This window comes from Malaclemys terrapin, chromosome 9 (assembly GCF_027887155.1).
Source record: "Malaclemys terrapin pileata isolate rMalTer1 chromosome 9, rMalTer1.hap1, whole genome shotgun sequence".
Taxonomy (NCBI): domain Eukaryota; kingdom Metazoa; phylum Chordata; order Testudines; family Emydidae; genus Malaclemys; species Malaclemys terrapin.
The window spans coordinates 100,338,429-100,354,490 of NC_071513.1; the positions used below are offsets into that span (position 1 = coordinate 100,338,429).

A 16,062-nucleotide genomic window follows, 5' to 3' on the forward strand; every position below is an offset into this window, starting at 1 on the left:
ACATTACCCAAAACAGCCAGCCGTGTGAATTGTTTCACTTACTATTTTATATGTATATAATGTACATATTATTCTCACCGCAAAATGACTGACCAAATATTATTATTTTATCAACTACAGTTGGTTAATAACAAAGTAAAAGCATCCTGATTGGCTAATAACAGATTGGCTAATAAATCACACAGAGCCGCATGGATAAATTCTTAATAAAGTTACCCAGAAAAAAAGAACAAAAGGGCAATTCATCAAGTAACGGCCTGAGTTCGACCCCCAGCTCGCAAACTGAAGTTATACAAAAGAAAGATAAGAGAAGGAGTTTTCATCAGTCTTGGCTATCAAGATTTACATGGTTGGAGTCCAATAGCGAATTAGACAGAGCTTTTTGCTTTTGAGGGTTATTGATCCAAGAATGCTGGGTAGTTTCTGTATTCAAAAGAGTATTACTAAAGTTGATATTCTTAGTTAAATACATTTTTCTTAGGATAGTGATGTTGTGCAATATAGGGAAACTGTTACTTTTCCAGTCCATTTTTACATTATTTTAAAAAAAATATATCAGCTTACAAGGCAGGTGTGGGGGTGGAGGAGGAGTTGGACCCATTCTGGCACCACCAAATATTATACAAACCTGCCACCACTGGTTGTGGGTAAAGTCTACTGGTATCTGAGTTTACCCACCACTTGCTAACATGATGCTGACCACAACTTGTCCGTGTCTGCACTGATGAGTCAGACCTGGCCAGCATCATGCCCCCTAACATAATAGTTAAAAAACATGGTTAAATACAATCTAGTTTCCTGGTAAAGACAAGCCTACGTTGAATTACAGTTTTGCCCTTCCCCCCAGCCTGTAAGTCCCCAGAAAGAATAAAATAATAGTGGCAAAGGAAAGTGTGAACTACTTTCCCCTTCATCTTAAGGGAATGTTAACTATGATTACATGCATCCGAAGAAGTGAGGTTTTTACTCACCAAAGCTTATGCCCAAATAAATCTGTTAGTCTTTAAGGTGCCACCAGACTCCTTGTTGTTTTTATGATTACATTAACTTGATCTGCAAAGCTTTCTGCGTTTGTCAGCTCATGTGACTCATGGTTCATGAAGATTGACACCTGCTTTATTATTTTTTGGTCAAAAAACCTGTTTTAATGATTTTTAAATTAAAAATAGAGGCTCTGATGCCCCATACTGGATAAACCCCAGTGAGAGCGATTTAACTCCAGCCTCTTGCTGATTTAACTGATTAGCATGGTAAGCAGATGCAGAGCCTTCCCTTCCCTTCTCTATCACACTCTCTACATACACGGTGGTTTGGTTAAAGTTGTTACATTGCAGCCTTCCAGTACAGAGTGGGAGGGGAATTAATGTCACAGACGCCGATTACAGTCAGTGACTAATATGTCCGAGGGGGTTGTGATGTCACTCTTTCACAGAAAATGAAGTTATAGGAGCTACTGACACTGCAGGTGTTTTAAGGGTATGTCTACACTTCGAGATGGGGGTGACATTCTATAACGTAAGCTCTTTGAGGCAGGGATTACTCTGTGTTTGAACAGTGCCTAACATAGTGGGGTCGGGACCTCGATTGGTCTCTAGACACTATCATAATAAACATGATTGATAATGGTAGAGTTGTTAGCTAAAATGTGCTGGATTCGTACTGGTCGGGATGTGACATTTTGGATGGTTTGTACAAAATAGGGTCCAACAACAGCAAAGATCATTTACTGTGTCTAATGGAATCTGTCATCTGCATATTTTCATGGCTCTTACATTTTGTGCCATTTAAACTCAGGACTGTGTCACTTGCCATTGGAAGTGAGCAGAACCCACGCTCTGGCCCGTGCTCCACAGGTATGTCTACACTGCAAGTGAAGGTGTGATTGTAGCAAGGGTAGGCATAGATTGTAATGCAGATGTGGTGGCACAGGCATCACCACGGACTAGCCTGACCGGGGTGCCAGGGTATGCATTCTGGTTGCTAACCCGTGCCAGTCCAGCTACTCTATTGTTACCCGAGCTAGATTAAAACTAGCACCCGTATGCCTAGCTGTGCTATCACCACACCGTCACGAGCACTGTTGACCTACCCCACAGAAAAGCAAGTGGAATGAGGTAGAAACAGAGTACAGAGAAGCAAGATGGGTAGAGATGGAAGGAAAAGAGTTCATGATGAAGAGAGACTGGAAAAGAGAGGTGAAAAGTGGGTATTTTTTAAACCCTCACAAACCAAAAGAAAGGGGGAAAACCTTATCCAAAGTAAACATTTGACCCTGAAAAGGGATCCACGCCTCAGGCGCTACAAAGTCTGCGAGGATCTTTGCTATTGACTTTACGTGTAAGGAACTCAGATACCATGGTGCTGGGCAGCAGGAGAAAAGAGATCGTAGATCAGGGAAGAAACCAGCCTCTCCAACCCATCACCAGCCCAAGTCCCCCTGGCATAATTCCATCTATCCCAGTCCTAGCCCCAGGGCTGGGTGGTCCCATGGCCAGACCCCCAGGGCTAGGCTGATCTCCAGCCCCAGGCTGGTCCCGGCTCCCGACCCCCAGCCAAGCCATGGGGTCACGTAGCGACCCCTCTGCCTCCCTCTCCCCTGAGGCCCCAGGTGCACGTGGTTTTCCTGGAGCCACGTGCTGCGCGGCTCCTTTCCCAGCCCCCCATCCGAACCCCATCGGAGCGCAGCCGCCTATTGGATACATTGCCCCTTCTCCCCAGCGGGCACGACCTCTCGCTGTAACGCGCGCTCCGATTGGTCAGAGGCAGCCCCGCGCCGATTGGTGCGTATTCCGCACTCGGAGACCGTTGATTGGGCGGCTTTGGGGCGGGCGGGCGGAGCTAGCCGCGACGCGGGCAGGGGTTGGTCCGGCGGGGCGACGGGGGGCGGGGCGAAGCATAAGCTGGGGGAGGTTGGGGGGAGGGGTGGCGCTCTCCCTCTTTCGCTTCAGTCCAGGGCACAGTCGAGTCGCTGCTCCCGGCGCTGCCTGTCGCACACGGACCCAACCGCCCCGGAGCGCGCGCCGGCCCGTGACGCCATCATGGTGAAGATCGCCAAGGTGAGGCCCGCGGAGAGCGCGAGGCCTGGCGGGGCGCGCGCTGGCCAAGGCCCGGCCCCGGCCCGGGGAACGGACCCCGCCAGGCCCCATCCTTGGGAGGGGAGAGCGGCGGCGGCCAGGCCCCCGTCGGGTCGCGGTGCCGGGGGGCGGTTTCTCGGCTCCCCGAGGGGAGGTGGTTTCGAATCCCCCCCCAAGCCCCGAAGCCGGCAGGGTTCGCGCGGCCTCTCCCCGCCCCCGAGGCCCGGTGCCGCATCCCGGCTCCGCGACGGGCCGCAGGACTCGGGGCGGTTTCTAGGCCTCTTTCCGGCCGTTGAGGGTTTCTAGGCTCCCCCCTCGGGGCTCGCGACGGAAGCTAGAGGGTCGGGGGGCGCGCGCGCGCGCGCGGAGGAGGGGGCGGGGCTGGCGGCGCGCGCTGCCGGATGGGAAGGCCTCAGGCTGCGTGCGCCGCGTGGGGGGGGGCGGCCACGTGGTGTCTCCGGAGCAGCCTGCACGCGGCGCGGGCCTGGCTGTACCACATGGTGCCAGGCCCTTTGTCGCGTCCCCCCGGGGCTCGGGCGGGCAGGGGAAGCACTTGAGCGCGTGGACTTTCCGCGGCCTGGCCGCAGCGCTGACGGCGCCCCCACAAGGCGGGGGGGCTCCTCGATCAGCGTGGCTCTGTGTGGGCGGGAGGAAAGTCAGGGTTTAGGCGTGACTTTCCATGGGAGAAGGATGCCTCCCCCCTCTGCCCCATCGCCCTGCTTGATTAAAGGTCTGCACGTGTATTAAGCAGGTTCCGGAAGAGCTCCGCGTGGCTCGAACGCTTGTTCCTCCCAGGGGCAGAAGTTGGTCCAATAAAAGACACTCCCTCACTCACCTTGTGTGTCAGGTTCATGCGGGCATTTTAGAGGATCTGAAAAAACGTGTTGGTCGCTGCCGGAGACATGCTGCAGTGTGACAACGACCAGCAGATTTCTAAATTTGATAGGAAAGTAGTGGTGCCAGGCAGTTGTAGTCCTTGTGTGTGGAAGCACAATTTGGAAACAGTTTTGCTAACATGGGATTTGGCTTCATATTTTACGGCTTTGGTGTGTTTTACATTCTTTTATAGACATTTTTGTAAATTGGAAGGTTAAATGAGTGAACTTTAATGTATGTTCATATTTCACATTTCTTCTTTAAGAATCCGAAAAATCAAGCCAAACAGAAAAAAGTGGCTCCTCCTCCCCCAAAGGATGTAGAAGATAGTGAGGAGGAGGACTCCTCAGAGGAAGAGGACAGCAGTGAGGAAGAGGTGATCATTTTACATCTGGATTGGTTTTTTTTTTTTTGCTCCATGTTACTTTGGGAATAAATTATTCATTTGGGAAACACAACCCAGAAGCCTTCGATGAATGAAATAGGGGAATAAATGCAATAAGTGATGAGAAAATACCATAAGTGATGAGACAAGGAATTAGCATTAACAAGTAGATATTTTGAGTGTAGCTAAATAACTTGCAAATGTGGCACTGTAAAGGTTTGTCTGTTGCGGAAAGGCTGGCTTCTTGAACACTAAACTAATTGTATTCTCCTTTCTATTCCTCTCCCATAAAGATAGGGAAGAATACGCAAATTAGCTAACTGGGCATTTCATCAGAAACCAAGTAGTTCTGTCAAAAAGGGCACCTGTTAATACTCAGCTCTTACCAAGGGTTCTTAATGGTGGTTTCTTTTTATACTTAGTAAACCCACCCCCTCCAAATGTCCTAGTCGTGGAGGCAGAGAGGGGCCAAAAACAGACAGAGAGGTGGCAGAAGTTCATATGTAGTAGGGAGACTTTTTATATATGTAAACGAGGGACAGTCCTTTGGTTCCCGGTGAGCTGCCAACGTGGCTTTACAGTTTGGTTATGCAGCCTTTCTAGGCACTCCAGCAGAGAGGCTAGTTGGATGAATGGTTGTGGTGGGTTTAATTTAATCTAATTTAGGAGTTGTGTACACTCATTTGACTTGTCTGTTTCTCCAAGGTTGTTCCTCAGAAGAAAGTGGTAACACCAAAAGCAGCAGTTACACCTGGCAAAAAGGTTGCCACTCCAGCCAAGAAGGTAGTTGCCACTCCAGCCAAGAAGGTAGTTGCCACTCCAGCCAAGAAGGCAGTTGCCACTCCAGCCAAAGGAGCTAAAAATGGAAAAAATGCAAAGAAAAAAGACATGGAAGAGGAGGAGGAGGAGGATGACAACAACAGTGAGGAGGATGAAGATGACTCTGGCAAGTCAAGATTCACTTTTCTGTTAAATTCTTTGCCATCATTGAACAAAGTTACTTCAACCTGAATAGCTCCTATATGTCCATATCACAGCCAGTGTGCAGTTCAGCACAACTGGCAGTTTTTAGTCCAATGAGGCACAGGGTTTGTATAGGTAGGGGGTAGAGAGGTCAGCACTAAGTTAAACTAGCAGAGCTGTTTGGGGGAAGCTTGCATGGGCTCCCTGTCATGCATGGTTCAAGCCATTGATTAATTTAGCAACATCTCATTGAGTACATTTCTTGAGCAAACCTGAATTAACTGTATAAATCAGGAGTGGGCAAAATTTTTGGCCCGAGAGCCACATCTGGGTGGGGAAATTGTATGCAGGGCCATAAATGTAGGGCTGGGGTAGGGGACTGAAGTGCGGTGTATGGGAAGGGGCTGCAGTGTGCAGGAGGGGGCTCAGGGCAAGGGCTTGGGGTGCAGGAGGGGTTTGGGCTGTGGGCTCCGGCCCGGCACTGCTTACCTCGGGAGGCTCTGGGGTGGCAGCGATGCTAAGGCAGTCTGCCTGCCCTGGCCCTGCACCACTCCTGGATGTGGCCAGCATGCCTGGCAGTGGCTTGTGGGGTGGGGCAGGTGGCTCCACCGCGTGCCACCCTTGCCTGTGGGTACCACCCCTGAAGCTCCCATTGGCCGCAGTTCCCCATTTCCGACCAGTGGGAGCTGTGGGGGGACAGTGCCTCCAGGCGAGGGCAGCATACAGAGCCCACTGCTCCCCTCCCCCAGGGATGTGGTGCCGACCGCGTCTGGGAGCAGTCCGGGGCTGGCAATCCCGCGGGCCGGATTGAAAACCCTGACTGGCTGTATCCGGCCCGCAGGCTGTAGTTTGCCCTTGCCCGGTATAAATGCTCATTTCTAGCATGCAGACTGGTGAGTGATAAACTCTTGTTACAGATGAGTCTGAGGAGGAAGTAGCAATGCCTGTGGCGCCTGCAGTCAAAAAGCCTGTACTGGCAAAACCTGTGGCAGTATCTGCAAAACAAGAATCCGACGATGAGGATGACGACGATGAGGAAGATGATGATGAGGAAGACGATGGTGCGTAGGCTACACTGGTTATGGGAAGGCTTAGAGTATATAATTTTGATCATTATAAAATGTACAAGTTTTTAGTTGGCTTGAACCCAGAGGCTGACATGGCACTAACAATGTACTGAGCTCTTTGTATTAGGCAGGCAAACTAGTTTCAATATTTCACATACGGCAGACCTGGTTTTATAAGGCCATTGATGCGTACAAATAAAACTAAGGAGTGTGTTGGAGTTTAACAATTATTTCCTATTGCTGCTTTCTGTGGGCGCTTGTTACTACCTACTGGACACTACTAATGGTAATAATATTAGAGTAGCACTTTAGGATATGTCTACACTGCAATAAAACGTCCACGGCTGGTCTGGGTCAGCTGACTCGGGCCTGCCACAGGTGTTTCACTGCAGTGTAGACATAGGCTGAGAGACCTCAGTCATGTCCAGGATCCAGTTGTGTTAAGCACTGTAAAACACACATTGAGTCCCTGCCCCAAAGAGCTTGCCAACTGAAATGGACAAGACGAAAGAGTGAGAAGCATGGCCCATTTTACCAGAGGGGAAATGAGGGTGGTGGAGATTCCTTGCTCAGTTGCACAGAAATTGAACCATTCCCAAGAAAGATTGTTTGCTTTGATGTTTCAGACTCTGAAGTTGAGGCAATGGACACAACCCCAGCAAAAGGAAAGAAAGCTACGCCGGTGAAAGCTGTTCCAATGAAAGCAAAGGCAGACTCTGAGGATGATGATGAGGACGACGATGACGAAGATGAGGACGATGATGAGGATGACGACGATGAGGATGAAGAGGAAGGTGAGCTGAATGTTCTATGCTTGCGTAAATCCCTGCTGCTTAGTAATACACAGAACTCATCTATAGCAGCAGTAGGCAAGAAGTGTGTCCAACCCTGTCTTCCAAAGCTGGAACTGATGAACACTCACTGAAATGATGTGAGGAAAATCACAATGAAAGTTTCTCAAGATAGTCAAGTACTGATCCAGCATGACGGAGGGTGGGGGTGTCACTGGATGCCCTGCTTATTTTTATTCTAAGATCCTTCTAATGTATTTTCCTGTACCACAGAATCTGTGAAGGAAGTTCCTGGAAAACGAAAGAAGGAAATGCCCAAGCAAAAAAGTGTTCCAGAAGCCAAGAAAAAGAAAACTGAAGGTATGTAGTATGGTGCAGCCTGAAATGCGAGTGCAGCTAAAGTCAAGGCTCCCCTTACTGCAGTGCTCCAGAGAGAATGTTCAAAATTTCTTCATTTAATGTGGGAAGGCACTAGCTGGGGGACTTGCACTATGGGGTTTGAATCTTTGGCTTTTATATGGTGCTACCAGCACAAATGATGAATACTAGGGACTTAATACTGAAGTCTGATGTGACTTTGATATAAACTGATGTGCCGTAGTCATAAGATGCCTCCAATTTAATCATCCTTTAATTTGCCTAATTGAACTTCACTTTTTCTTAAAGAAACCGCTTCAGCTTTCTCTCTGTTCATGGGAAACTTGAACGCCAGCAAGGACTATGAGGAACTGAAGACTGCCATCAAGGAGTTCTTTGGCAAAAAAGACCTTCCAGTTCTGCAAGTCAGAATTGGTGGTTCCAAGTAAGCTCTTCACTATAATTCTGCTGCCACTTTCTCTTCATATTAAGCTGTAAACTACTGGCACAATTAGGAGGCATAACTGGGACAAACAAAATGTTTAAGTGATCACTGGATAGTATGTGGGACTGTTTAGACCAAGTTCAGCCTTATGCTATTCTGAACAAGGTGGAGCACTTCCTCTCAGGACTGGTAACTGCTTCAGGCAGCATGTCCATACCAAAGAGGAAGGCTGCAGTGTTCACTTTATGTAATTTACGTATAGCCCTTTTTGGGGCAGCCAAGTCTAAGCTATTACACTTTCTAAAGAGCTATTTTTTGAGTGTCTTGGGGGCAATTTGGTTTCATTTTTCTGAAAATATTTAGTACTGAACAGCTAATTCTTACTAGTTCTGTGACTTGGGTAAGTGTGTCTGTTTGGCAGATGTTGAAAGAGGTTAAGTGACCCTCCTGGGGAGGCACAGGAAATCTGTCATGATTTGAATTCAGGACTGCTTTAAAGACATAAACCAGCATACCTTGTAGCTGAGATGTAACTCGTCTTGATGCATTTGGATCTTAGCAATATGATAGATTCCTTGTTGAGGAGCACAGCTCTTCTGACTACCCCTAGTTGTGTAAGATTTATATTTTAATGGCTTCCACTGTAAAGCTGCTTCAGTTATTAACTTTTTTTTTTTTTTTTTTTTTTTTTTGAAGGCAGCTCTTAGCGTATGCGTACGCTGCACTCTAAGGCTTTGTCTACACTGGACTTTCATCGGCAACACTTCTGTTGCTCAGTGGTGTGGAAAAAAAACACCCCACCCCCAATGATAAAAGTTTTGCTGGCCAAAAGTACCGATGTGAACAGCTACCGCTGCTCGTTGGGGGTGGGAGTTTTTTTTAGTCGGGAGAACTGTCTCCTGCCAACAAACAGCGTCTATGCTGCGTGCCTTTTAGCGACACAGCTGTGTCACTAAAAGGTGAGTAGTGTAGACATAACCTAAGTCCAGCCCTGATTCAGTTTTGAGCCCAAGTCACCTTTCCATCCACACACACATCAGTCTGACTCGTATCAGCAAGCAAGCAGGACTTCGATCCTAGGGGGGCCCCACTGGGATTCTGGTCTAAGCCCTTGTCATTTTGCAGTGTGGATGCAGCTCTAAGCTGCAGGCCCAAGTCAAGAGGTCTGTGCAGTGCAGGGTGGGTGCATTAGCATGGCTGTGAGACCCGAGTCCAGCAATCGTAGGCTCAGGTTTACAGTGCAGTGTGGATGCTCAAGCGTGGGTTTGGAAACATCAGCTCCATAAGCTTGGGTTTCACAGACCATGGTTTATAATGCAGTGTAGACATATCCTTATTGACCACACTTCCACAATGTGTTCTGACACTAACGCCAAAGTTCAGTGTAGATATTAAAAGTCTTCCTTCTTTCAGGCGGTTTGGCTATGTAGATTTCTCATCAGCCGAGGATCTGGATAAATCCCTGGAATTTAATGGGAAGAAATTCATGGGTTTGGAAATCAAACTGGAGAAAGCAAGGAGTAAAGAAATCATTAAAGAAACAAAGAAAGGTATGAAAAAGAATGAAAGTTAGTTATCTGCTAGATTTCCAGGTAATGCGTCTTGTTATGTTAAGCAAGCCAGTGACTGACTGACTCTGCTACTGGCCTGTTCGGTTTGGTGATTGTAGTAATACCTGCAGAAATGGTTAATGTATTAATGATCTGGATTGTGTTTGGGGGAATGTTCATATTACCAGCATGTGGTAAAGATATTTCTACTTTTGGATGTAGAGCCCTTAATGTGTAAAATTATAACTGTTCCTGGCACAAATATAAAATATCAACTTGACTTGTGTTTTGGTGATATAATTTAATTACTTTGGCTTTCCTGGTGCTGGCATTTTGTTCAATGTGGTACAGTGTACTAGAGAATCTTAATTTTTTTGTCTTTCTGTAGAGAGAGATGCCAGAACACTCTTTGTTAAGAATCTGCCTTACCGTATAACTCAGGATGAATTGAGAGAAGTATTTGAAGAAGCGCTAGAAATCAGGCTAGTGGCTGGCAAGGACGGGAGCAGTAAAGGGTATGTAGTTGTGATAGTTTAGGGTTTTTTCCCAGGCATGCGTTGCCTTTTTAATATAGACTGATGTCTTTTTGCTAATTAGAAAAGTGAAATGAAATACTTGTCCTGAAAGCATTATCTGGGTTTTAGCTTTTTGTGCATATTCAACACTCCCCAAAGAAACAGCTTGTTCATCTGCTGTCTTTACTGTTGTAGGATTGCCTATGTAGAGTTTAAAACAGAAGCTGAGGCAGACAAGGCACTAGAGGAGAAGCAGGGCACTGAAATCGAGGGACGTGCCATCATCTTAGACTACACAGGAGAGAAGAGCCATCAAGAGACACAAAAAGGTATTTATACAGCACTATGATGTGCTAAAGGTACCTGATAGCCAATCCACAGATCAGCTTTACCAAGACAGGGGATAGGTAGGCTGTGATGCTATCACAAGCAAATCGGAGCAGTTCACAGGGAATCCTTTGTATTTCTTCCTCTTTTCTTTCTACTTTCAATTCCTTACACTTCATGCCATCTTATATAGTTATAAAAGATCACAATGGCTACCATTCTAATTTGCATATTAGTGGGAAAGAGGTCCATCAGTTCAGACTTGAGTCAACCTGCCCCTGTCATGCTGGGCCTTGTGAAACAAGTACCTTCATTCTCTAGACCTTGACCTAGAGAGAGAGTGTTCATTGGTGAATATTCTTGGATTTGAGGATTTTGTTTTGAAGGCTGTTAATCCAGCAGCACCTTGCACAAAGGAGCACTTAAACCATTCTTAAATCCTTCTGGAGTTTTAAGTTACACAGCAATTCTCCAGTTCTGAACAATTACCCTGACATACAATACACTAGATGCCAATTAAGCGTATGAAGGTTATTCGTTTGTGCTTGGGAGTCCACCTTGTGCATGGTGACTGAGGCAGATACCGTAGTGGAGCAAAGATACATAATCCTGAAAATACCCCATTCCCTCTTGCTCCTAAAAGCTCTGTTGGTTTAGTTCGGAAAAGTCTGTCTGTAAATGTGCAGTTCTAAGTTGTCTTTCTCTTTCCTGATAGGTGGAGAGTCAAAGACCCTAATTGTGAACAACCTCTCATACAATGCAACAGAAGAATCTCTTCAAGAATTGTTTGAAAAAGCCTCTGCTATCAGGATGCCACAAAATAACCAGGGCAAGCCTAAAGGGTGCGTAAGAGTAGAGTTTGTATTTCCTCCCCCTCAAAAAAACTAACAACCTTAAGTGATCCAGCCCTGTAGTAAAGATTTGAATATTGGCAGCATGACTTGTTTCATGCTATGTAGGACCCATATGGGAACAAGTCTCCAGTCTGATCTGAATTTTTCCCTCCACCTAGATATGCGTTCATCGAATTTTCCACAGTTGAAGATGCTAAGGAAGCTTTGAATTCCTGTAACAACACAGAAATTGAAGGCAGAACAATCAGACTGGAATTCAGCGCACCAGCCGGACAGAAAGGCAGTGGTAACTCCAGAGGAGGATTTAGTCGTAAGTGCCCTGTGCTTTATCCTGACCTACAGAGGTTTTGAGATTTTGATTCAGCTACAATTCATGTACACTTAATTCTGTTCCCCAAAAATCATTTGACGTGGAGAAATGGTGTGGAAAAGACCTGCTTCTCAGATGCTAGGAACAGTGAACAGCAGCAAGAGTTAAGTTTAAGAGGTGGATATATGATGACTGAGATACTGATGAAATAATCTCAAAATTCCTTTGGCTAGTAAAGTACTGATCAAGCTGTGTTAATTGTAGTTATGATTATGCCTTCATGACTGAACTTTTTTTTTGTGAGCATTTCTGTTGTCTAACAGGACAAGTTTTTTCCAAGGTCAGAAACAAGGGCAGGGAAATGTCTTGGCATAAGCTGCTAATATTTTTCCCTCTTTTAAAATCTTGAAACAAAAACACCTTAGCTGTTTGCATGTCAGTCACTTAAATGTTTTTTGGCCTTTCAATTTTTGTAGTTGTGGCCCAGGAAAGCAACCTTTATAATGTTGGTGTAAATAATGGTTTTTATCTGACATCTCAAATTAGTCCACAGTGTTCAACTGGCTAATGTCTCCTTTTTTAACGTAAAAGAGCTTGATGTATGCATGGCTGGGAACCTGGCTCACATAATATCTTACTTAAGGCAGAAACTTTACAAAAGTGGTTGATCTGAAAATGGATTCTCTTTGTTTAGAACAAACCAAAACACTGTTTGTCAAAGGCCTTTCTGAGGACACCACAGAGGAGACGTTGAGGGATTCGTTTGAGGGTTCTGTCAATGCCAGAATAGTCATGGACAGAGACACTGGCTCCTCCAAAGGGTATGTTAAATTCTAATCTGGAGATGGTATAATTCACTTCCTGCTGGAAGAGGTCTAGATTAACCAATTGAAATCCTAACTGACCTCAAATTGGCGTTAATAACGTTGGCAACTAGTTGCTAAGAGGAAACGGGTGCAATCTTGGATATTCTATTACACCTGTGAACAGTAAAGGTGTAACAGCCTGCCTTCTCAATGAGCTCCTTCCTGCCGTAAAATCAGTGGCAGCCTATGGATTCGCACGAGAAGAAAATTAAGTGCTCAGTGCTGGCATATTCACCTTCTGGCTTTAGATGAGTGATTAGCCAAGGCTGTGGGACACTGTGGATGTGTGTTCTTGTGTAACAAGCTGTGCTTAGTCCCGTGAATGGCCATGGAAAAATGGTGGTGTAGATCTTCTGCTCTGACTGCCAGTGGGCCAATATTAATAGTGCAAACAGATCCTCCATGATGAGGTTTTGTACTCTGCTGCTCCCTCCTCACCCAGTAGCTCATACAGTTTCTTAAATTGAGCCTCTTATGGGATATTTAAATGTTACAGCTTTGATCGCTGGGCCAACATTAGACACACAGTAATTTGGACTGAAGGTGTTGTGAAGAAGCAGCATAGTAGGGAACTTGCAGCAAGAGTGCTAAAAGTAAAGGAGGCAATGAGCAGGTTACACAAATAATGCACATTTAAGTTGGCATGGTGTTAACAAGCTAGAACTTTGAAAGACTAAAGCTTATAGGATGGTGGGAAGCCAAATACAGTGGAAACACCACCGCTTCTCCTCTTCTCTTCTCCCCCCCCTCCCCCCCCCCCCCCCCCCCCCCCCGCGTGTTCTCTTTTTAAATGTATACATTATGGTGTAGCTCTTCAGTATGCGTGGTATTCTGGTGAAGGGTGGAACTGCTGCGTGGCTCACTTCAGTGGAAGGTGAACTCTTGTCTTTTCACTACCTTGTATAGATTTGGGTTTGTGGACTTCAGCTGCCCAGAAGATGCCAAAGCAGCTAAAGAAGCTATGGAGGATGGAGAGATCGATGGAAACAAAGTGACCCTTGACTATGCCAAGCCCAAGGGTGATGGTCAGCGTGGTGGTGGATTTGGCGGTGGATTTGGCGGACGCGGAGGAAGAGGAGGACGGGGTGGCAGAGGTGGATTCGGTGGACGGGGTGGCGGCAGAGGATTTGGAGGTACGAAGAAAGTATAACCAAAGCTTAGCATGTTATCGACTTCAGTCTTTGACTTGTCTAAAATGTTGCCTGACTAATCCCAGGCCAGGCACATACTTTCAGATTCTCAGAGGTGGCACATTAGAATACTAATGTGCTGTCCACGTACTAACTTCTGAGTCAGGCTAAACGCAACGTTGGTTCCTAATCTCTTCCATTTCTTTCCAGGTAGAGGAGGTGGCTTCCGGGGAGGCAGAGGAGGAGGAGGAGGAGAACACAAGCCACAAGGGAAGAAGATAAAATTTGATGACTAAGCGTTCCCTTTTCCTTCCTTCCCCTGCTATCTGAAAGGACTCTGGGGTTTTTATTCTGTCACCTTGTTTTGACACGGAGCCTTCTGAGGACATTCCAAGATGCAAACAGTACTGTGAGCCACTTGGGAAAAGTAACTATCATTTCAAAGAGAGCGGCAGCTTGACTGCCTGGCTATTCAAGTGAACTTTTTAAAGAAATGAGTGCTAGATGTGGGAGTTTCCCCTTGTCTGTGAGTTGTCTTGAATTTATAACGTTTTACCCCATGTACAAATATTTTTTCCCTATAAATTTCCGTAGGTTTTTTGCTGTAAAAATGCAGACCGTTTTATCATTTTTTGTGCTTCGGCACCCTGTCTCAGACAGATTAAAGGGCCTGAACTGGTGCATGTCTTCCTGCCATTCTTCATCAAGTGCTGATGAGTTAGCAAGCTGGGACAGGAAAGCAAGCAAGCTCTAGATTAGAGCCCTGCGTGGGACTAGTGTAGGATCCCTGCAGCGGGACTGGGATCCTGCAGGACCCGCTGTCATCGTAACAAGAGTGAGTGGGACCAGGATTAAAAAATAGTCCCATGCAGGGCTCTACTCGGGATGAACATTTGAACCTGTTTATATGTAGCCGTACTAGTTTGTCTAAGATCTCTGCTGTGCCACCTCTTGTTATTCGAAGAGTGCGCACTCTAATTCACCATAGAATGGCTGTTCCAAATCCATTCCTGTGCTCGCAAGCCTCCACAATTGCGAGTTGCTGTTTGGAAAGCATATAGCAGCTCTGTATATAGGATCACTCTGATGGTAGGATGGACAGGTCTAAGATTTAAAAACTACTGCCTGTGAAAGAGGGTGGAGGGAAATACGATGATATGGCTTGGGCAAATCATTAAAAAAAAAAAAAAAAAAAGCCCCCTACATTCCTGATGTGAAAGGGCCCAGTGGTGTTAAATGCCCAGATCATTTGCTTTAGCTCTGTGCCCCCTATGTTGTAGTCAGAGTTACAGAATCTAAACTCATAAATGAAAGTTTCTAGCCCTCTTGGTTAGGAAGAAAACCTAAATATACACTGATGGAACTTTGTCTTCCCAAAACATTAACCAGTTTCATTGCTTTAGTTCTAACTAATGCCTTATATGCATGTCTGTTTTATTGCTACCTGATGTATATGGGGCCGGGAATTAGGACTTCCTCCGCATTTCCCTCCAGGCAGGAAAGGAAGAAAGGAAACCCGTGTCTGCTCCCATGACTTAAGTAATGGAGGTTAAACTAAACATTTCACTAAATAAAGCTTGACCAGCTAGACAGAGCACATCAGTTACACAAATCCGACTGTTCCAAGTTTACATGTCATGTAGTAATTAAGCTAACTGTCTAATGGACAAGTCAGGGAGAATTTTAGAGGTTTCCTGAAAGATGCTATTCTCTAAAATAACAAAACTCGAAGAAGTATGAGCCTGCCCCTTCTGTCAGTGAGTCTAATTCCTGCTGTAGACGCTTATTTGAACCTATGTCATGGATCTCTTACCTTCTCCAGATGGTGTGCATAACAAGTCATCCTTTACATTCCTTTGAATGCTGAGCTGAACTGTGTCTGCCTGACACTAGACGGTGGTGAAATGACTGCTGTAATTTTGTAGTATGGCAGTGTGTAGAGGCCCCATCAGGCATTGTGGAGTCATTGTATTGGGCACAGGATGGAGTAAAACTACAGCTATTCCAAAGTGTTTAACATCTGCATAGATAAAGACAGGCTGGAGGCCTAGTGCATAAGCATTTTGCCCATTGTAACAGGAAGTCTGACACATTTCCATGTGGACACCAAAAGGCATCGTATTTCAGTGGTGTGAGCACGAGTATTGGAATCTGATTTTCTTCTTGTCAGCTGTAGTTACACCTACATTTCCTTTGTAGCCTGGGATATCACTTAGCCTGTGTGGATTTTCTCTCCTAGAAGACTAACAGCTGCCTCTTAGTAATGTCAGATTACTTGGTACAGTACTGATTTTTTTTAGAAGTGATGTATTTCCACACTTTTGTCTTTAAAGGCATGAAAATACCAGCTCTTAACTCTCCCACAAAAGATAACTAGACGTGTTACACGTGTATCTCAAGAGGGCAATGGAGACTAAATGCAGCATAGATTCTTTGCCCTATTATTGTGGTATGTGATGTTCTACCCAACTTCTGCTGTATTCTACACAATCAAAGGTTTTAAAAAGCGGCTTCTATGTGTGTGTTTGGGGGCCCTCCTCTTCTGTGCAGCA

The 16,062-nt window shown here is 45.8% G+C and overlaps 1 protein-coding gene and 4 non-coding genes across 5 annotated transcripts; all 5 read left to right on the forward strand.

Moving 5' to 3' along the window:
- Positions 1-2,932: 2,932 nt before the first annotated feature.
- On the forward strand, positions 2,933-14,190 carry NCL (nucleolin). Its single transcript, XM_054039404.1, has 15 exons — positions 2,933-3,056; positions 4,216-4,326; positions 5,041-5,281; positions 6,216-6,359; positions 6,992-7,159; positions 7,430-7,516; positions 7,823-7,958; positions 9,372-9,508; positions 9,897-10,023; positions 10,219-10,352; positions 11,066-11,192; positions 11,363-11,514; positions 12,209-12,335; positions 13,287-13,513; positions 13,721-14,190. The coding sequence occupies exons 1-15, from the start codon at positions 3,039-3,041 to the stop codon at positions 13,804-13,806; spliced, it is 2,022 nt and encodes a 673-aa protein (XP_053895379.1). The 5' UTR covers positions 2,933-3,038; the 3' UTR covers positions 13,807-14,190.
- On the forward strand, positions 7,268-7,347 carry LOC128843832 (small nucleolar RNA SNORD20). The gene has a single exon (XR_008446357.1). It is a non-coding gene; the product is annotated as a small nucleolar RNA SNORD20 (small nucleolar RNA).
- LOC128843831 (small nucleolar RNA SNORD82) lies at positions 7,685-7,752 on the forward strand. The gene has a single exon (XR_008446356.1). It is a non-coding gene; the product is annotated as a small nucleolar RNA SNORD82 (small nucleolar RNA).
- Positions 11,693-11,763, forward strand: LOC128843833 (small nucleolar RNA SNORD20). The gene has a single exon (XR_008446358.1). It is a non-coding gene; the product is annotated as a small nucleolar RNA SNORD20 (small nucleolar RNA).
- LOC128843825 (small nucleolar RNA SNORA75) lies at positions 12,522-12,659 on the forward strand. Its single transcript, XR_008446351.1, has one exon. It is a non-coding gene; the product is annotated as a small nucleolar RNA SNORA75 (small nucleolar RNA).
- Positions 14,191-16,062: the final 1,872 nt, after the last annotated feature.